General features: G+C 40.9%; 2 protein-coding genes across 7 annotated transcripts; one reads left to right on the top strand and one right to left on the bottom strand.

Annotated features, from left to right (window-relative positions):
* Window positions 1–13,024: 13,024 nt before the first annotated feature.
* On the bottom strand, window positions 13,025–15,034 carry LOC147320306 (complement C1q-like protein 4). 3 transcript variants are annotated; one of them, XM_086308185.1, is made up of 5 exons: window positions 14,833–15,025; window positions 14,568–14,639; window positions 14,364–14,435; window positions 13,795–13,955; window positions 13,025–13,702 (listed from the first exon to the last, which is right to left on the bottom strand). In XM_086308185.1, exons 1-5 carry the CDS (start codon window positions 15,008–15,010, stop codon window positions 13,448–13,450), a joined length of 738 nt encoding a protein of 245 aa, XP_086164311.1. In that variant the 5' UTR covers window positions 15,011–15,025; the 3' UTR covers window positions 13,025–13,447. The 3 variants fall into 3 exon arrangements, with proteins under 3 accessions (XP_086164311.1, XP_086164312.1, XP_086164310.1); XM_086308186.1 differs by lacking the exon at window positions 14,364–14,435 and having other exon boundaries at window positions 14,833–15,034; XM_086308184.1 differs by lacking the exon at window positions 14,568–14,639 and having other exon boundaries at window positions 14,833–15,010.
* A 1,807-nt stretch (window positions 15,035–16,841) lies between these two features.
* Window positions 16,842–18,534, top strand: LOC147320305 (collagen alpha-1(VIII) chain-like). 4 transcript variants are annotated; one of them, XM_086308177.1, is made up of 4 exons: window positions 16,842–17,076; window positions 17,250–17,315; window positions 18,031–18,162; window positions 18,251–18,534. In XM_086308177.1, the coding sequence occupies exons 1-4, from the start codon at window positions 16,872–16,874 to the stop codon at window positions 18,532–18,534; spliced, it is 687 nt and encodes a 228-aa protein (XP_086164303.1). In that variant the 5' UTR covers window positions 16,842–16,871. The 4 variants fall into 4 exon arrangements, with proteins under 4 accessions (XP_086164303.1, XP_086164302.1, XP_086164304.1 ...); XM_086308176.1 differs by having other exon boundaries at window positions 17,232–17,315; XM_086308179.1 differs by having other exon boundaries at window positions 16,863–17,081; window positions 17,258–17,315.
* The last annotated feature ends 3,173 nt before the right edge of the window (window positions 18,535–21,707 follow it).

Genomic DNA, 21,707 nt, shown 5'->3' with positions numbered 1-21,707 from the left:
CAGAGGTCAGTAATTTGCACCAGAGGTACACTTCAACTGTGAGAGACAGAATGTGAAAAATAAATCCATGAATCCACATGGTAGGATTTGTAAAGAATTTATTGGTAAATCAGGGTGGAAAATAAGTATTTGGTCAATAACAAAAATACAACTCAATACTTTGTAACATAACCTTTGTTGGCAATAACAGAGGTCAAACGTTTACTATAGGTCTTTACCAGGTTTGCACACACAGTAGCTGGTATTTTGGCCCATTCCTCCATGCAGATCTTCTCGAGAGCAGTGATGTTTTGGGGCTGTCGCCGAGCAACACGGACTTTCAACTCCCGCCACAGATTTTCTATGGGGTTGAGGTCTGGAGACTGGCTAGGCCACTCCAGGACTTTCAAATGCTTCTTACGGAGCCACTCCTTTGTTGCCCGGGCGGTGTGTTTTGGATCATTGTCATGTTGGAAGACCCAGCCTCGTTTCATCTTCAAAGTTCTCACTGATGGAAGGAGGTTTTGGCTCAAAATCTCACGATACATGGCCCCATTCATTCTGTCCTTAACACGGATCAGTCGTCCTGTCCCCTTGGCAGAAAAACAGCCCCATTGTCACGGACCCGGTTCCGGGGACTCGGGGTTCGTGAACAGTGTGGACCTTTATTGTTATTAGTGTATTGGATGTATGTTTGCTGCACTGTGCTCTTGTGTTCCATGCTGGTGTGTGTGTGTGTGTGTGTGTGAGGCTGGAGGATGAAGGACAGCCACCTGCAGGCCTGATGGGTGTGGCCCTGCCAGCTGCTGGTCACGCCTAGCTTACCACACACCTGCTTCTGATCAGGATCGTCGGGGGAGCTACTTAACAGAGCGATGGAGCTTCCTCCGGCGCAGGATCGTTGAGTTAGACTCCATGTCAGTGTTTGTAGTGCTGGTCAGTGTATGCCTGCTGGAGTTGGTGCCATAACGGCTGTGTCTGTGTTTTTTCCTCAGGAGAGTGGAACACAGGACTGCAAGACACACGGGGTGTGTGAAGGCACAGGGGCAGAGAGCACGGGATACCAGCACTTGGGAGAAGACACGTCACGGGAGTCGAGGGAGCACTTTTGGAGATTCAATGTGTGGTGTACATTTACCTCACTGTGAATAAACCCACTGTTCATTTCATTAAGTCCAGCGTTTGGGTCCTTTCTCCAACATCCCCCACGGTCTGCCCCCCAGACCGTGACACCCATAGCATGATGTTTCCACCCCCATGCTTCACAGTAGGTATGGTGTTCTTGGGATGCAACTCAGTATTCTTCTTCCTCCAAACACGACGAGTTGAGTTTATACCAAAAAGTTCTACTTTGGTTTCATCTGACCACATGACATTCTCCCAATCCTCTGCTGTATCATCCATGTGCTCTCTGGCAAACTTCAGACGGGCCTGGACATGCACTGGCTTCAGCAGCGGAACACGTCTGGCACTGCGGGATTTGATTCCCTGCCGTTGTAGTGTGTTACTGATGGTGACCTTTGTTACTTTGGTCCCAGCTCTCTGCAGGTCATTCACCAGGTCCCCCCGTGTGGTTCTGGGATCTTTGCTCACCGTTCTCATGATCATTTTGACCCCACGGGATGAGATCTTGCGTGGAGCCCCAGATGGAGGGAGATTATCAGTGGTCTTGTATGTCTTCCATTTTCTGATGATTGCTCCCACAGTTGATTTTTTCACACCAAGCTGCTTGCCTACAGGGAGTGCAGAATTATTAGGCAAGTTGCATTTTTGAGGAATAATTTTATTATTGAACAACAACCATGTTCTCAATGAACCCAAAAAACTCATTAATATCAAAGCTGAATGTTTGTGGAAGTAGTTTTTAGTTTGTTTTTAGCTTTAGCTATTTTAGGGGGATATCTGTGTGTGCAGGTGACTATTACTGTGCAGAATTATTAGGCAACTTAACAAAAAACAAATATATACCCATTTCAATCATTTATTTTTACCAGTGAAACCAATATAACATCTCCACATTCACAAATATACATTTCTGACATTCAAAAACAAAACAAAAACAAATCAGCGACCAATATAGCCACCTTTCTTTGCAAGGACACTCAAAAGCCTGCCATCCATGGATTCTGTCAGTGTTTTGATCTGTTCACCATCAACATTGCGTGCAGCAGCAACCACAGCCTCCCAGACACTGTTCAGAGAGGTGTACTGTTTTCCCTCCTTGTAAATCTCACATTTGATGATGGACCACAGGTTCTCAATGGGGTTCAGATCAGGTGAACAAGGAGGCCATGTCATTAGTTTTTCTTCTTTTATACCCTTTCTTGCAGCCACGCTGTGGAGTACTTGGACGCGTGTGATGGAGCATTGTCCTGCATGAAAATTATGTTTTTCTTGAAGGATGCAGACTTCTTCCTGTACCACTGCTTGAAGAAGGTGTCTTCCAGAAACTGGCAGTAGGACTGGGAGTTGAGCTTGACTCCATCCTCAACCCGAAAAGGCCCCACAAGCTCATCTTTGATGATACCAGCCCAAACCAGTACTCCACCTCCACCCTGCTGGCGTCTGAGTCGGACTGGAGCTCTCTGCCCTTTACCAATCCAGCCACGGGCCCATCCATCTGGCCCATCAAGACTCACTCTCATTTCATCAGTCCATAAAACCTTAGAAAAACCAGTCTTGAGATATTTCTTGGCCCAGTCTTGACGTTTCAGCTTGTGTGTCTTGTTCAGTGGTGGTCGTCTTTCAGCCTTTCTTACCTTGGCCATGTCTCTGAGTATTGCACACCTTGTGCTTTTGGGCACTCCAGTGATGTTGCAGCTCTGAAATATGGCCAAACTGGTGGCAAGTGGCATCTTGGCAGCTGCACGCTTGACTTTTCTCAGTTCATGGGCAGTTATTTTGCGCCTTGGTTTTTCCACACGCTTCTTGCGACCCTGTTGACTATTTTGAATGAAACGCCTGATTGTTCGATGATCACGCTTCAGAAGCTTTGCAATTTTGAGACTGCTGCATCCCTCTGCAAGATATCTCACTATTTTTGACTTTTCTGAGCCTGTCAAGTCCTTCTTTTGACCCATTTTGCCAAAGGAAAGGACGTTGCCTAATAATTATGCACACCTGATATAGGGTGTTGATGTCATTAGACCACACCCCTTCTCATTACAGAGATGCACATCACCTAATATGCTTAATTGGTAGTAGGCTTTCGAGCCTATACAGCTTGGAGTAAGACAACATGTATGAAGAGGATGATGTGGACAAAATACTCATTTGCCTAATAATTCTGCACTCCCTGTATTGTAGATTCACTCTTCCCAGTCTGGTGCAGGTCTACAATACTTTTCCTGGTGTCCTTCGAAAGCTCTTTGGTTTTGGCCATGGCGGAGTTTGGAGTCTGACTGTTTGAGGCTGTGGACAGGTGTCTTTTATACAGATGATGAGTTCAAACTGGTGCCATTCATACAGGTAACGAGTGGGGGACAGAAAAGCTTCTTACAGAAGACGTTACAGGTCTGTGAGAGCCAGAGATTTTCCTTGTTTGAGGTGACCAAATACTTATTTTCCACCCTAATTTACAAATAAATTCTTTACAAATCCTACCATGTGAATTCATGGATTTTTTTTTCACATTCTGTCTCTCACAGTTGAAGTGTACCTCTGGTGCAAATTACTGACCTCTGTCATCATTTTAAGTGGGGGAACTTGCACAATCGGTGGCTGACTAAATACTTTTTTGCCCCACTGTATGTGCAGGAATGTGCAGAAAATAGGTTTAAACGTCAAACAAATTTCTTACAGTCAGAGAATGTTGCAGATAATTTAATGTTTGCTTGATGCATAAAGTTAAACGATTAAAACTAATAAAACAAGTTTTAAAAAGATACTTTTCTCATTTGATTACATTTTATGTTTTCTTTATATTTTATATTTTATATGATGGATTATCATGTTTTTAAAAGTGACTAAGTAACTAATTACTTTTGAAAATAAGTAATCAGTAAAGTAATGGGATTGCTTTTTTTGGGAAGTAATCTGTAATTAGTTACTGATTACTTTTGGAATTATAGAAAATTGGATTCCATTTTCAATTTTTCTCTTAAAATTTTTTGATGGAAAATTGAACTGATGAGTGTTATATCACCTCTCCATCTGTGAATGAACTAATGACATAGAAACACAGAATCACCACCTTCTGGAGAAATTTATAGGATTGCCATATCTTGATCAGCCACACATTCACATAACTGGATATTATGGGCTTCCACTTACAGGTGGTAGTTTTCATAAATTAGCCACAATCATGTGGAGTGGTCCCTCGCTATAATGCGGTTCACCTTTCACAGACTTGTTGTTCTACAGATTTTTTTTGTGTGCAATTTCGCATGCTTTCTCTTTTTTTTAACAGCGCATTGTGTTCTGTATCCTGATTGGCTGTAAACCATTGCCAATCAACCTCGTCCTGTGTCTCCAGTACAGTAGGAAATGCGTTCAGCTTGTCAAATTTACATAAATCTTTGATCGCTAGCCGTGTGACTCTAAAGTGCTGTACTGTATGTTTGTAAGTTTTCTCCCCAGCAAACACAACAATGCCGATGAAACATTTTGCAGAGGCAAAGGCTCCTGCGGTAGCACCCAAAAGACAGAGGAAGATGTTAACCATCGCACAAAAAGTTGGACTTCTGAACATGCTAAAGGAAGGTAGAAGGTATCGTATTTTTCGGACCATAAGGCACACCTGCCTCGCCGGCTGACCCCGTGTTAAGCAACATGTTTTGTTTTCTGCTCTCTCTCTCTCCTCTGCTGGGGCCCACGCTCCTGCCCGACACACCTGTGTCCAATCTCCTCACCTGCTGCTGATCTCCACTAATCCTGAAACCCTACTTAAGACAGCAGCACTTTGCTACTCATCACTGGATTGTTGAGCAATCTACATCAGTCACTCTGAAACCTGAAACCTAGAAGAAAAGTCCGACTCGACTCGACCCGACCCGACCCGACCTAACCTTTCTCTACTTCCGTACCATTGATTCATTAATGTTGAATTCTCTGGCAGCAGCTCTATTCCCATGTTCTGGACCTGAAAACATGGTTTGATCTTTGCTTTCATTCTATAATACTGGACATATTTTTCTACAAAGGTTTGAACTCTAAGAGGTTAAACAGGAGAGAAAAGTGTAAAAATGTTCATGCCTGTCTGAGAAAAGTACATAAAGTGTGTAGCGAGGGGTTTTACAGCCTTAAAACATCTATAATAATTCTAAAAAATAAAGTTGGCTACTCTGCTAATTTCACCTATTGCAGATTATTTTTAGAACGTAACTCCCTCGATAAACGAGGGACCGCTGTACTATTGGTTTAAACTATTTTGCCACAGTGAGGCTATGTGTGCTTTTTAACTCTAAAACACACAAAAACCAGCTTGTGACGCTGATATACTAGAGGAGTTTTTAGTTTTATTATCTAGGGGAAAAATAAATACTAATATGATGAAATTAATTTTCTTATTTACAATGAAACAGTCATAGACATGCAAACATGAGTAAAAAAATAAATAAAATTCACACAGTACCTTGTAGTTGCTGTTGAAGCTGGCCAATCTCAGTCTTCTGACTCTCCAGCTTTTCTACATGATCTGAAAAGTACAAATTTATTGCTAAAACTTTATTTGTCTATATCACATATACACTCTAAGAAATAACATGTTGTATTTACTCCACCCAGTTATGTCAACCGGTTCCACACAACTGGGTTAGTGAAATATAAAATGTATGATATATTTAGTTTGAACAAGAAATTTTAAGTAAATCTGATAAATCTACTCACCCAAAACACGCTCTACTGAAACTATAGGATTAAATCACTTTAACGGAATTGCAATTTACTCTATTTAAGTTTAACAAAATCGAACACACGTTTATTCAGTTAACCTAACTTTAATGACACTTTGTGTAAAACTTGTTGAAGCACACTTTGAGCAATTCAAATGCTTCTAGATCTTTTTTCCTAAACAATCTTTACATATATTCAAGTGCATTTTAAGCGCAGGAAGACAAGATGCAGAATGTCATGTTAAACTGAAATGATTAAAACTGGGAAGTGTTGTGATTCCAACATTTTTAACATTAACATGACTTAATTTAAACTTGATTGGGCTACAATGAAAAGCCCACAATACAGCCCTGCAAACAGCAGGTAGAAATTACTGTAGTGTCATTTTTGTCCATATTTAGAAAAATAACCTTTGCTTCAAAACTTCAACTGAAGTCCAAAGTTAGGAGCAGTCTTTTTCAGTGTAGTTGGATGTTGGTAAAGGTTCAAGAACAAAGAACGCAGAAAAGTGAAAGGCCTTGCAGAAGTTCTTGTGGCAATTCAAACTGAACAGTTTATGAAGTGCAAGGAGAAGGGTTCGAGAACCTTAAAGTTCAGTGTCCTCTATAGTTCAGTGCAGGCTGTTTCACTCAAGCAGTTTGTTTTTCAGAACCTGCACCTTCATGGATAGCTTGTTCCCATCCAACTCCATCAGCACCTTCTGAAGAAATTCAAATGTGTATTTTATAGACTGTAGATTAGTCCAAGCAGGAGGGCACACCCCTTTGCCACATCACTAAGAGCTTGCAGCACAGTGCATCCTTCTACGATGACACCAATGTCCTCAGGTGTATCTGCAGAGTTTGCTCCTTCATGTCTGACAACATAGACTCCCAAAGTCAGCTGCTCCGTTTCTCTGCTTGCTCCAAGATCCACATCCTTTAAATAAAAATAAAAGAAAAAGATAAGTTAATTGCATACATATACATATGGACAAGTAAGTCCACCTTCCATTTCCAATCCTAAATTAAAAAAAGGAAAATAACTGATCGTTTTCCTTTTTTAACTTACCAAGTATTCCTTGAACAGGTCATCTGGCTTTTCATTTAAGTAGACACAGACAGCTTTCAGAATGCATTCCCGTCGAACATCAATGCTGGGATTCTGGTGGAGATAAGAACTCAATATGAGAGAAGTTTCCTATTTTGGTTCCTTTCAACCTCTTTACAAAACAAAGTCAAAAATATTAACACATAATCCAGATAAGTGATTAAGCAAAGTTTCATAACTCACATCAGTGACGTGCAGTGAGGTTCATGATTGTTAAGGCACTGACTCCTCTGAGTCAGATCAACAAATGTATGAACCCCAAAATCGAAGCTTTTCAATTTTGACATTACGTGAAAGCTTTCATTTTTGCTTTAATCAATTCTAGATTGTTCAACAATATATTTAATATTTCTGCCCCTAAAAATATTAAAATTAAATAGAAGATTAGAACTGGGCAATATGGACTTAAAATCCTATCATGACTGTTGTGATATTTTGATACCATGGTAGCATTTACAGGATATTGTTTTATAGTGATATTATACAGGAAAACTGTTACTCAATAAGGCCCATTTACTAGTTGTTTTTCTCTTTCTCTCTGACCCAAGAATTGATGTGTAAGAATCACAGGCTGGTACCCCAAGGTCGAAAATACCACAGAGACGAGACCACTTCCTTACTCCCATCCTCCTTTCCTTATCTTTTAGAAAAGAGCTTGTTAAAAAGCCAGGTGGTTTGTTTCAGAATTCACTAATGAAAGAACTCTGTATTCTATGTCTAGGAGTGTATTTTGCTGGGATGATCATAAATTGTAGCTGAACTGATAAACTACACAAAGGATACTTCTTTGCTCAGAAGGCAGGAAGACGTTTCCTTATTTGGTCTGTACCGGTTTGAACTGAGAACCTGCTGACACACGAACCTTTTTTTTCCTCTATATAAGCTGTTTTGTACTAAATAAACCTTTGAGTTGGTTTGGGAAGGCAACCTGAAGCAGTCTGTGTTTCCTTGTTCTCCCAAGCTACTCCCGGCGCTGTAACTAACCCAGCTGAACGGCATACCTGAGTGTTACTTTGAATAATTAGGAATCTTATAAGGAAAGGACAAAACTCTGCTTATCGCTCACGCCACGGAGGAAACCCGGGACGGCAATTTCCTTCAATGACATTTTGTGGTATTTTTTGCGATAACAATAAGTCTGTGAAGGTTCTCAGTCATCCAGGGTCTAAGGCGCTTGGAAAGAAAAGTGAAGCTTCTTCAGTGAAGAAGCTTCTCGGATGAGAGATGAAACGTCTTCAAGCAACTTAAAGAAGTCCAGACGCTTTTCTTTCCAAGCTTCTTAACAATAAGAGTTACAATAAAAGATCATAATAGTATTTTTGCCTATAAATCTATCAATGCAGCCTCACAAATACAAATACTGCAAATTAAATTTAGCAAATGTGCTATTTAGACAAACCAGAAGTTATTTATCTTGTTGAATTGATGATAAGTTTGACATTAATGGAAGTAATAGTCTCAACTAATTTATCATATATATATACTCAACAGTATCTGTGTCATCTTCAAACCTGACCTCTTTATAACACTGCAAAAAGAGGCGTTAATGAGGAATTTACTTCCCCACCCCTCAAACACACACATGCACAGTCCACCAATAAATCTTGTGAAAAGGTGCCTTCCTGAACTGTAACACGTATCCACACAAATTCTCTATCTCTATCTTCCATGACTCCTTGTTCATCCTCACCCCTACTACAGGTACTGGCTGCTGAATGATTAATGAATCAGTGTTGTTTTGCTGCATTATTGAACAAACTGGGTCATGTAAACAGAGCAGGAATGAAGAAATACTCTCCTCTGAGATCTGTGTGATTGAACTGTGTCATAGTTAAACAGAGCTCATGATCTCTGCAGCCCCCCCCCCACACACACACACCACAACATAGTTTGTGTTACTTTTTGCCACTGGCATCAGACAGATGTTTTACAAAAAAAATTGAAACATCTGTAACTCCGGTAACTCTTGAAACATTTGCTTAATTGAAAGAATTCCAAAGGTTTCTGCAAGCAGTGACTCTGCACGTTTCTGGGATATTAGGGTCATTACGGTAATCCACATGCACAGTGTGGCAGCAGCTCTGTGAAGGTTGGTTGAGAGAGTGAGTAAGTGTGACTGAGCTCTCCAGAAAACAGATACAGTGGGGCAAAAAAGTATTTAGTCAGCCACCGATTGTGCAAGTTCCCCCACCTAAAATGATGACAGAGGTCAGTAATTTGCACCAGAGGTACACTTCAACTGTGAGAGACAGAATGTGAAAAAAAAAAAAAAAAAAAAAAAAATCCATGAATCCACATGGTAGGATTTGTAAAGAATTTATTGGTAAATCAGGGTGGAAAATAAGTATTTGGTCAATAACAAAAATACAACTCAATACTTTGTAACATAACCTTTGTTGGCAATAACAGAGGTCAAACGTTTACTATAGGTCTTTACCAGGTTTGCACACACAGTAGCTGGTATTTTGGCCCATTCCTCCATGCAGATCTTCTCGAGAGCAGTGATGTTTTGGGGCTGTCGCCGAGCAACACGGACTTTCAACTCCCGCCACAGATTTTCTATGGGGTTGAGGTCTGGAGACTGGCTAGGCCACTCCAGGACTTTCAAATGCTTCTTACGGAGCCACTCCTTTGTTGCCCGGGCGGTGTGTTTTGGGTCATTGTCATGTTGGAAGACCCAGCCTCGTTTCATCTTCAAAGTTCTCACTGATGGAAGGAGGTTTTGGCTCAAAATCTCACGATACATGGCCCCATTCATTCTGTCCTTAACACGGATCAGTCGTCCTGTCCCCTTGGCAGAAAAACAGCCCCATAGCATGATGTTTCCACCCCCATGCTTCACAGTAGGTATGGTGTTCTTGGGATGCAACTCAGTATTCTTCTTCCTCCAAACACGACGAGTTGAGTTTATACCAAAAAGTTCTACTTTGGTTTCATCTGACCACATGACATTCTCCCAATCCTCTGCTGTATCATCCATGTGCTCTCTGGCAAACTTCAGACGGGCCTGGACATGCACTGGCTTCAGCAGCGGAACACGTCTGGCACTGCGGGATTTGATTCCCTGCCGTTGTAGTGTGTTACTGATGGTGACCTTTGTTACTTTGGTCCCAGCTCTCTGCAGGTCATTCACCAGGTCCCCCCGTGTGGTTCTGGGATCTTTGCTCACCGTTCTCATGATCATTTTGACCCCACGGGATGAGATCTTGCGTGGAGCCCCAGATGGAGGGAGATTATCAGTGGTCTTGTATGTCTTCCATTTTCTGATGATTGCTCCCACAGTTGATTTTTTTTCACACCAAGCTGCTTGCCTATTGTAGATTCACTCTTCCCAGTCTGGTGCAGGTCTACAATACTTTTCCTGGTGTCCTTCGAAAGCTCTTTGGTCTTGGCCATGGCGGAGTTTGGAGTCTGACTGTTTGAGGCTGTGGACAGGTGTCTTTTATACAGATGATGAGTTCAAACAGGTGCCATTCATACAGGTAACGAGTGGGGGACAGAAAAGCTTCTTACAGAAGACGTTACAGGTCTGTGAGAGCCAGAGATTTTCCTTGTTTGAGGTGACCAAATACTTATTTTCCACCCTGATTTACGAATAAATTCTTTACAAATCCTACCATGTGGATTCATGGATTTTTTTTTCACATTCTGTCTCTCACAGTTGAAGTGTACCTCTGGTGCAAATTACTGACCTCTGTCATCATTTTAAGTGGGGGAACTTGCACAATCGGTGGCTGACTAAATACTTTTTTGCCCCACTGTATTTAATCGGACATTTGAGATGAGATTGAGTGGGAGCAGTTTTAAAGGGTTAAATGCAAAACTGAGGAAACGAGCAAAAATGGGAAATGAGCAGCGTCTGGATTTCAATGATTTTGGAGACAAAGCAAAGCTAAGCACAGAATTTTGTAAAAAGAAGAGCTGGTTGAAATGATACCAATGTGGAGGACAAATAAATGCATAAAAATAAACGTTTTTATCAGCACACTGAAAAAAATGCTTCCTAACACACAAACCATTCATAATTCCTAAATTAGGATCAAATAGAAGGATCCAAATGAAGAATCATTTGGAGGCCGTAACAGCTGACTCTTGTAAAGGAGCCCAGCCAAAAGATCTGAATCTCTGAAACGATCCAGACCTTCCCTCATGAATGTTGAGGATACTGGCTCTCCTGGTGAAAAATCAGACTTAAAAATATTAACTGGAAGGCTGAAAAGCAACTCCTCAAATTTTCTTTCTAACAACCAGACTCTGAAACAGATGATACACCTCACACTCACCCCTGCTCACAGAAACCCACAATAAATAATACACCTTAATCAAATGTAAACAGGCTCAACCAAATTATATTAGTACTAGTTATAGTAAAAGTCTGCCCTATGCGCGTGTATGAATGGAATGAAAACAAAGTCCTTGTGACTGAACCTTCCAGGTTGAAGGTTTAATGGATCCAGACGGAGAGGATGGCTGTTTAATGGACCATTTTACCAACATGGTTATCTCACTGCTTTCTGTGCACGTTTTAAACTGCTGGAACATGTTTGAAATAAAGATATTGAAGTTTTTATCTTGATGTGCTGATCAGCATGTTGTGCAGCTCTGAGGGTGTTGGATTTTTGCCCAAGGCTAATTGTGCCGTTTAGATCCAAAGTCCAGTTTTGTGTCCAGAAAACACGATATTTGTTTGTGACGGGGTGACAAGAACTGTTTCCTCATACTTCTTGAGCTTTGTCAGACTGACTGATTCACTGCTCTCTTCACAGAGCAAATGTTTGGGGTTTTCCCACTTGTGCAATTAACCAAAGTACAACCTGATAACACTTTTTACTTTGAGGAGAATTTGGAAAGACATCTTTGTCCTCACCTCACCTGCTGTAAGTGCTTGTTACCATAACAAGAAACATACTAGCATGTTCAGATCTGGCTTCACTTGTTCTTGTCACACACTACATTAAGACACTGTCAGCAAAATAATACAGACCCTGAAACGGTCTAAATTAAACATTATATCAGAGTTCTGTGGTCCCTTTGTGAAACGAGCTACATGGCTGTCTGCTTTAATGACGCTGTGATCCACCTCCTACATCGATCCCTCGCTCATCTTGAAAGTGCTTTCAGTGCTATCATGCACACAATGCTGAGAGATAACCTGGAGTATACAGGTGTGAGTGGATCATGGAAGGATCCAGAACTGTGTGTCTGACAGGGTCGTCTGCAGTACAGGCGCTCAATGGGGAAAAGTCCTGGCTCCATTTATATTTACCATACACACCACAGACTTCTACAACGCTGCGCTGCAGTACAGTACACTGCTTAATGCAAAAGTTCTCTGTTGACTCAGCAATCGTTGGCCTTATCACTGACGGGATTACAGGGACTACAGAGGACTGACCAAGGATTGTTTAACAAACAAAAAAAGGTTTTAAATAGTCCATGTCCTGAGGAAACATCTGCACCCAGAAACAAAGATCTCTGTTTACATTACTTTGATCTGAGTATAATATCTGTACTTAGGATGTGTTACATCACCGTTTTGTGGTGATGTCCATATCTGAAACAAATACAAACAGGAAAACTCCACAGATGTCTTTCAATTATTCTTTAATAAATACAAACAGAGTGTCAAAGGGCAGAACTCATTAATTAAGCGGACCCAAACACAGCCGCTCGAGGCTGGTAACGGGTTTAACAGAAAAACAAGCAGTTTATTGAGGCCAGGAAAAAACATTCAAAAAAAGGGCAAAAGAGGAGACAGATGAAAATAAACTAAGATCAAAACACAAAGAACGTGGAAAAAACTTCAGACCAGGAACACGGGGAGACAATCAGACGACCTGACAATGAACACCTGGGAACACACCTGAGACGAATATACCTAACCACACAGGAAGCAAAACTAAACACAATGCACACAGGACGTGACACTTTCAAAGTAAAACAGGAAACACTGAGATCCAGACTAATTCACACAACTTGACATAGGAGCTGGGCTTGGGAGACAATGGGAGTAGTTTTCCAGGAGAGGGGAATGTGGAAACAGTTAACGGAGATGATACAGAGAGAGAGGGAGAGGGGCACATGACGGGCTTGGGAGAACACACATGAAAGCACAACACAGACGGAGGAGCCACAGAATGAAGCACAAGCATGGGAACATGTAAACAGGATAGAGACACAACTACACGACACAGGGACAAGAACACACGGGCCGGGAGTATAATCAACTTAGCAGGAAAAAACATGACTATAAACTAAATGATAGACAAGAAAAAGATTACAAAGAAACCAGAACAAAACATCATAAACTCAGAATGGAGTTCGAATGACCCAGAACCATGACACAAACAAAAAAAGAAAAAAAAATTATTATTTTGGTAGAAATATGACTGCAAACTGTTACACTGTATCATCGCCTTTATCTAAAAATGTGAATGGTTTAAAAACAGAAGACAGGTGGTTTACATTTACCATCAATGACATGAATGCACTTAACACATAATTCTCAAACAGCTGAGCAAAAACAACATGAGGAAGTGCTTCAGTCTCACATGGTGAAAATCAGATGACCGCTGAAGGTGGAAAGATGATTTTGATTGTCGTAGATTTTCGCGTTAGTAGCGAGATGCAAAAGCACCTGATCTCCAACCTGCAGCAGCAGAGAGGCTCCATTAGAGGTGGTTACATAATGGGACGGCTGGACTTCATATGCTGTGAATATACGCTCTCCATTTTTAAACAACAGAGCATATACAGCATGTGAAGCATCTCCATGTGCACCTATGTGCCACTCAAAGTGGTAGTCCCACAGGTAAAATACCTGTGGGACATTTGTTTTTGTTAAAGGGAAAATCAGCTGTTAGAACATCTGGAACATCAGCCTGACATCAACATAGCTGAAAAGTGACATTCAGTGTTATTACCTGTGTGTTTGTTGTAGGCATTTCCAATGTTTGTGACAACATGTTTGAAGACCAGAGTAGTGTGGTCATTAAAGGGTCCAGAATATCCTTCACCTTGTTCCAGCAGAGAGGCTGAGAAAGCCACCTGTTTGACTGAGAGAGAGAGAGAAATGTCATTAATATTCACAACTTGCAGTAAAATAACAATTTACAGTTTTTATTGTCATAGAATCAAAAAAGAAAAACATTAGCTGTTTTCTGTGTTTATGGGAAATGATTGTTGTGCTGACCAAATATCTGAAAAGACCTTTGCATTCATTTGAGCTGTAACCAAATGTGTCACACGTACATGACCACCCACCACTTGTCTCATTGTGAGCCATTAAGAGGCATTAAAGGAAGATCTTCATGTCGACACGAAGCCAGTTTGTGGTTTATTTAGCAGATATGAAGGCACTTAAAACATGAAACAATCTGCTAAATAAATCAATTGAAGACTTTACAGTCAGTGTGTCTTGTAAATGTTTACATTAACAGTCAGAGTCATGGTGATTTCAGTACCTTTCAGCTCCTGCTTTAACTCGACAACCTCAGACTTGTGAGTCTCCAGCTCTTCCAGCTTTGCTGCATGATCTGAATAAAATGAGTAAAGGAAAAAGTTTATCATTTTCTCTAGACACAACATTAATATTTGTGTAATATTAACCAGCTGAGAGTCGTTGGTGTTGCTTGGAGCTGGTGTGTTTGCCTGTGTGGGATGATTACCTTGCAGCTGCTGCTTCAGCTTATCAATCTCAGTCTTTTGACTCTCTGCTTCTTTCAGTTTTGCAACAAGTTCTGAAAAACAAATTATAAACAACTTTACATTTAAGTTTAGTGGCCCGTGATGTAGTGATTCACCTTAGAAACACAAAGATTCTGTGTCCCAGGAGGAGATGCAAATATTTTGGATGTTGTGTCAGGAAGACCATCCGTGGAGCTACATGCTGTGATACTGGTACTTCTGTAATTCCCAAAGGTAATATTTTACCTTTGTTATGTTCTTTTAAGGTTCTGATCTCCACTTTCTGTTCGGTCAGTGAGGCGGTCATCTCTCTCAGCACAGCATGGATGTCCTGTGGACAGGGTGGCTGGAGTGGAGTCTCAGGCTGATCTGCTGAAATAGAGCAGACCAGAAGCAACGGCAGGAAAAACATGATGATCTCCATTCTGTCGCTGGATAACTGCTGTGCAACTGTACTGTCTCCAAAGTGAAGCTTTTTATAACATAAATGAGGAGGTTACTGCACCACCTCTCAAACACACACCCACACTGCCCCCAACACATCCTGTGTAAAAGCTGCTTGTGTCAGTAAAACACAGGTATGTAAGTAACTGTGAGTCTCATTCTGTTCATGCTACACTGAGCGGTGGTCTCCTCCACGTCCCCTCAGCCTCCACCTCACACACTGCAGAGCCACAGGACCACACCTCCTACAGGCGGTGAATTATTATTATTATTATTATTTTTTTTTCTGCCTGTCCCATTTGGTTCTTTAGCCGTCAGAATTGTTGTCTGAAGACCAACAAGGAGACCCAATGGATTTATTTTGCCAAATGGATCATCGTGGCATTGCCGTATCGGTCCATTTGATCGACCTTCGTTTTTATTATTTATTTTATTTTATTTTCAGATGTTACAGACGGGACAGACATGAGTGAGGGATAGGAAAGGGAGAAAGAAAGAGGAAGGAAAAGAAAAACAGAAGGGGAGAGGGACAGTGAGAAAGGAAAAAAAAATCTCCTGGATCACCTGTTGAGAGAAGAAGAATAGAAAACAAGCAAAAAAAACCAAAGCAACATACTAAACACAACACCATCGCATTAATCTAGCTAAGTGTAAACAGCAGTAAATACTAAATATTCAATGTTGTTGTGCAGCACGCAGGACAGACAGCGCACAATGTGCTTTGAAGTAGCAGCCAAGAAAGGTGTAATTTAAGTCTACGAGCAGTGAACACCTGTGTGGATCAGCACGCTTGTATTCAAATGGTTTCCACATGTAATGGTCTGCAAGAGGATGTAGCGAGCCATAGCCCCGCCCCCAGGGTATGAAGCAGGCATGGAGGAGATCCAGGCCCCAGACATCCAGAGGCTCCCAGAGCACGAGAGCCCAAGGAGGACCACCGGAGGGGCATCCGTGCCACCCTCATGGGAAGGGCTGAGGATCCCCAGACGAGGTGTCACCCAGTAGCCACCGAGCAGAAGCTAGAGGGGGCTGCACCGGCGTGCTCGCCGGCTCTGCCAGCAGCCAGCTGTGCCAGAGTGAACCGAGCTGCAGGCCCAGAGGCCGGAGGCCCGAGGGCCCCCCGCACCCCGGAAGAGGCCTGACCGAGCAACAGGCGCCAGGCCCCGCCAGGTAGCCACCGGGAGTGAGCTGGTACATACCTGAGCGCCCAGCCCCAGACACCAAGAACCACCAATGCGCCGACCCCTGAGGGCATCAGTCACCGGCAGGGAGTGTGGTGAGGGGAGATAGGCCTCCACACTTTGGAGGGCCTGGGAGTTCCCAGAGAACGTGGCGGTGAATTATTAAAGAAGCAGACTTTGACTGGGAATTCTGGGGGGCAGAGGTCCCCCCCCTTCAAAATGGTCAGATACAGATACTGAACTGAAAACAACAGCTTGTGAGAAGTCCTCCAGAAAACGTGGAGAACTGTTTCTCAAAATGATTTTCTAACATTTAAAGATAGTCTGGCTTGGAAGCAAATTATAGAGAAATAAGAGGCTAAACTGGTAGAAAGTCATTTCATGGAAATCATTTATATTCTTCTTGTTTACATTAAACTTCCAAAGACAGCACATGCACTGACCCATTTTACTGCTGACTGACAATCGTTCACAGTAACTTGTTTTCCTTGTAGCCTTTTAAATGGTACTCATAAACATTACAATAGCCAGTGATTTATAAGGCATAGTAATGTCCTCAGTTATCTTAGGAAAGGTGGCTACGTCATCTTTGTACTGTGTAATATAAAAGTCAGTCAGGTTTGCAGATGACACAGATACGGTTGAGTTTTCACTGACAGAATGGAGATCATGGTGTTTTTCTTGCTGTTGCTTCTGGTCTGCTCTGTTTCCACAAATCAGACAGAGGCAGATAATGAAATTGTTGACCAGCAGATTTCAAACCAACAACCCTGTCAACAGGACATCCATGCTGTGCTCAGAGAGATGGCAGTCTCACTGGCTGAACAGAAGATTGAGATCAGGACATTAAAACAAGATAATCAAGGTACAGTAGTGTGTGTTTCCTATGACCAACGTTTGTGTCACAGTGTCATTTCATAAATATTCACAATGACAAAAATGACATAATGATGGATTGGATTTATATAGCGCTTTTCAAGGCAATCTTCAAACAAAGATCTAAATAAAGTTGTTTTTTAGAGCATGTAACAAAACTAGAGAGGCAGATGACTGAGTTGGAGAGGCAGAAGGCTGAGATTGAACATCTGAAGCAGCAATCAAAAGGTAATGTAATCAATTAAGTTATGATTGTTTCAGTGAACTTATGAATGCCCACATCATAAATATTTTCCAGTTGTTAAAGAGGAACAACCCCTAAATATCTCAGTGTAATCCTTTGACCCGAATGTAACTATCTTAGTCTGCTGTTTGCTGCTTTTAAACACAATCGTATAGTTGGTGATCAAATCCATAGTTTTATTATCTGAAATGCTTTTTTGCCCCACTGTACAACCTCAGCAACTATCAAATAATAAAGCTAAAACAAATAAGCTGATAGACCTTAAAACAGGAAAAAATAAAAGCCTAAAAGAAGCAGAACATGAATCCAGGTCACTAACGTGGGGGGTGTAACTGGAAGAATATTTAGCATTTATGATATTATAAAGGAGGTCACCACACATTGGATTATTGTACGTCTTATCACTTTGTGGAGCTTATAGGTTTCTTTTAAAGTACAACATCATATTTAGTACCCAACACTTAATCTAATTAAATTTAGCTGGTGAATAGGCACCAACCATGACATGACTACATCACTGCATAACAAAAACATTTATGTCAGCAAATTGTTTTTGATTCTCAGAAAAAAAAACAATAGTCCCATTGCACTGTGTTAACAAAGAAAACATTAAACTATGAAAAAGAAATCCTCAATTGAAGGAAAAATGTTTAAATCAAAAACAAAAGTTTAAAACAATCCACCTTCCTTCTCTCTCAGTCAAACAAGTGGCTTTCTCAGCATCTCTGTTGGAGGGTGGCTATGGATATACTGGACCCTTTAATGTACAGATTACTTTAGTCTTCAGACGTGTCATCACAAACATTGGAAACGCCTACAACCCACAAACAGGTAATAATAATGTGTATCTTGTTCCTGAAGTGTTGATGTCAATCTGATCTGTTGTAGATGCTCTAACAGTTCATTTTCTATTGAACAGGTATCTTCATTGCTCCAGTGAGAGGAGCCTACCACTTTGAGTGGCACCTACATGGACATGCATACAAATCTCATCCTATAGCTGGTGTGTTGTTCAGGAATGGAGAACACATTTTTCTTGCATTTGAACTGCAGGCATCTGGTACTGTGAGCACTTCTTGTGGTACCTCACTGCTTCTAGAACCTGGAGATCAGGTGTCTTTGCGTCTCTGGGCTCATGCCAGGATTTTTGATGGTGTTAATCATGACACCAACTTCAGTGGTCACTTGCTTTTCACCGTGTGAGATGTGTAAGAACTCCAGAACAACTTTCTGTTTCAGCTTTCCTGTATGGGTGAAGCTTTAAGTAGCAATGCTTAAATACGTCTTAGAATAACTTCTAAGAAGGAGTCATCAGCTATTTGATCTATTTTGTGTTTAGTTTAGATTTCTACCACTCCTCTGCTGACACAGATAATGTTTAACTTCCTTTTATGTCCTTTTATGTATCCTGCTTTCGTGTGTTGGTCAATTTCTTTAACCTGAACTTACCTAGCCTAGCAGATGGTGAAGTTATTTCAGTTATATTGGTAGTACACAGATTATTAACCATTATTAACCATAGTTGAGTTTAGACCCTTTTAGAAATCAACCACCCCAAATTTCATCACAGCACCCCTAAAAATAACAATAGTAATAGTAGTGAGTGTATTTTTGTATTATTTTCTGGAATTATCTTCAAATGTATTATTTTCCCAACTTTTTTATTAACAACAAAATGGAATGCTGGAACATTACTGTGACTTATAAAGAGTCTGCTAATTAGTATTTGTTCTCTAAATAGCATCAAAAATATTAACTAATGTAGCTGAAATCACTAGAGATTATTGGCTAATTTGAACCTTCTAATCCACTAGTTTGCTGGGATATTGTGAGTTGCCAGTTAAGAAGCTGATATACTTTATCATTTTAGTTTGTTAAAAAATTCTGTTCCTATTCTGGTCAAATTGGGCTTCAGTGTTTGTTTACAATACAGCTCCAGATCCAGGTGATAGGAAGTCAAACTGATGTTACCTGTCAGTGTCCAGCAGTAGCCAGTATTCAGTTTAAATATTGTTGCTAACTGGATCAGTTTATGTCTTCTATACACTGTAACATTTCTCTTTTTTGGGGTGACGGCACAAAGACTGAGAGAGAATAAGGGAGAGAGCAGGATGAAGACAGAGAATAGGAAGAAGAAGGGAGCAGAAAATAAAGTAGTTTTACGTGTATTTTATGCTTTGTGTATTTTCTAGTAGCACATTTAAAGATATGCCAGTGGACATTGTAAACAGAGCATATTGACATGAATGGCAGCATTTTACAGGATTCACTCTAAACATGCCTCCAACAGGATGGATGTCACCATATTGATGTGATTGACTACAAATCTATTCTCCACTCGTGAAATTGGGGTACATGATGCTCTTTGCTGAGTCGGCATAATAAAGGAAGTGTTTGTATGAATTCAGGAACTTTAATATAAAAACAACTATTACTTCATATACAGGTCAGTGGCGTGGCAACATGATTTTACAGTGTCTGTACTGAATAATACTACTTTAGTGGACTGCCTCTGTGTGATTAAGAGGAATAATGCTGGGCATGTTTCTCATCTTTTCTGCTTTGCAACAAATAGTTCTTTAACTTCTTTAATGACTGAACAGTCACAATCTGCAGAAGCAGACTGTGTGGAGTGAGGAGGTGGACCCAAGTGCAGACACACGAAAACAAAACTTCATTTTAACAGAATGTGAGCCGTTTATTAAGGCTGGTTTAAACAGTATCAAAAGGGCAAGTGTGAAACTAAGCAATAACCTAAACTGGGAGAACTAAAGCAAAACATAAAAAACATGAACACAAACAGGGAGATGGAAACCTGTCATGAGAAACCTGAAACACGACGACTTGGCATAAATACATAGAAATTGGGGTACAGGATGGTACAGGAAGAGTCTCAGACCAAGATATTGAACTATATCTGCAAAGATATTGTGAAATCCTACAACCACCTGTTAAACCAGTCGATAAGTTTGGCCTTTGGTATGGAGTGAGGAAATTTAAGGTGCAGATGAGGAGAGATGAAGCTGGCAACATGGTTGTCATACCTAGGTCAATTTCACTAGGACCCTACCATGGACGAATTATATATCCCAGACAAGTAAATAGGTGTTTCATTTGTCAAGCGCAAGACCATCAAGTGAGAGATTGCCCCACCTTTAAGTGTTGGAAGTGCAGAGGATTGGGTCCAGAAGCAAAAGAATGTCAAAATGAAAGCAAATGCTCATGTGTTCAGATCAAAGTTAATGGAAGGTTGACTGAACAAATAAATGTAGAGAGTGGAGTTAATTTCGGTCGGCGTCTCCCTGTAAGAGGTGTTATAAGGTGGAGTTGTTTTGTGACGACTAAGAAATGCCCTATGGATATGTGTGAGGATGGTGAAACCTTGGATCACCTGCTAATACACTGTTATAGAACGGTGGAAATACGACAGAATGTGGAAAAATTAGGTTTTGATATAAAAAAAAAACAGCATAAAAGCAGTAAGATATGGTATATTTAGAGAAAGATGAGTGAAAATAAAAGAAGATAGTCTTGGTTGGTGATGTGCATTATAAATGTACAGATATGGAAAAGAAGGGCTAAAGAGGTTATAAGACAAAGATAAGTGGCTCTGTAGTATGTAAACACATTATAGTGGACCTGAGGAGGAAAACTAGAAATATGATATTATGTAACGGTTTGCCGTGGGAGACTTTATCATTGTGAAAAGTGCAGCTCTATATGTTTTAGCAATAAATCCGTTACTCAAGATAATCAATTGTGATAGCCGTTTTACTGGATACGTCCTAAACGACTTATGCAAGGTGACAGCCCTTGCTTATGCGGATGATGTCTCAGTAATTATTAAAGACCAAAAGGAGCTATTAATACTCAAGGAGTTGTTAACAAAATATGAACAAGCCTCCGGTGCCAAGTTAAACCAGGAAAAGACTGAAGGAGTGTGGTTTGGACAAAACTTGTCATGATCCTGGGTCCTTTTGACCCAGCGTTTTGTGTTTTCTCTTCTTGTGATTTTGGTTCTGTTCTTCCTCTGTTTAGTGTTTACTCTGTTCTGCCCGTGTGTTCCTGTATCTAGTCCGCGTTTCTTAGTTTGTGTCCTTTCATGTGTAAGTTCCTGTTTTATTGTGAAGGTCTGCGTCTTATGTGAGTGTTTTCAGTTGCCTCCCTAGTCTCGTCACGTTAATCACTCCCAGCTGTGTCCCCCACCTGTGTGTAATCTCCCTGTGTTCTCTGAGTGTATTTAAGTTGTGTCTTCTGTCATAGTCGTTGCTGGTTCGTCTGTGTTGTTTTCCCTCGGTCTCCCTGCAGCTCTCCATGTGTATTTCCCCGGACCTCCCTGCATCTTCGTTTCTGGTTTGTTTTGTTAGTTTTACCCA

Source organism: Aulonocara sp. 'chitande type north' Nkhata Bay, linkage group LG10 (genome assembly GCF_057382095.1).
Source record: "Aulonocara sp. 'chitande type north' Nkhata Bay isolate Kocher_YH1m ecotype deep benthic linkage group LG10, A_spYH_male_GT1.1, whole genome shotgun sequence".
NCBI lineage: Eukaryota > Metazoa > Chordata > Actinopteri > Cichliformes > Cichlidae > Aulonocara > Aulonocara sp. 'chitande type north' Nkhata Bay.
Note: the sequence above shows the minus strand (reverse complement) of the source record. Positions and strands in the feature narration are given on the sequence as shown.

What these genes read in the sequence shown, in the direction of transcription:
- LOC147320306 (XM_086308185.1), bottom strand. Translation starts at nt 15,010, where the DNA reads ATGGAGATCATCATGTTTTTCCTGCCGTTGCTTCTGGTCTGCTCTATT. An exon ending in CTTAAAAGAACATAACAAAG is followed by an intron (nt 14,640 to 14,832) that starts GTAAAATATTAC and finishes TTTGTTTTTCAG; the next exon opens with AACTTGTTGCAAAACTGAAA. An exon ending in GTTAAAGCAGGAGCTGAAAG is followed by an intron (nt 13,956 to 14,363) that starts GTACTGAAATCA and finishes TCTCTCTCTCAG; the next exon opens with TCAAACAGGTGGCTTTCTCA.
- LOC147320305 (XM_086308176.1), top strand. Translation starts at nt 16,872, where the DNA reads ATGGAGATCATGGTGTTTTTCTTGCTGTTGCTTCTGGTCTGCTCTGTT. An exon ending in ATTAAAACAAGATAATCAAG is followed by an intron (nt 17,077 to 17,231) that starts GTACAGTAGTGT and finishes GTTGTTTTTTAG; the next exon opens with AGCATGTAACAAAACTAGAG. An exon ending in TCTGAAGCAGCAATCAAAAG is followed by an intron (nt 17,316 to 18,030) that starts GTAATGTAATCA and finishes CTTCTCTCTCAG; the next exon opens with TCAAACAAGTGGCTTTCTCA.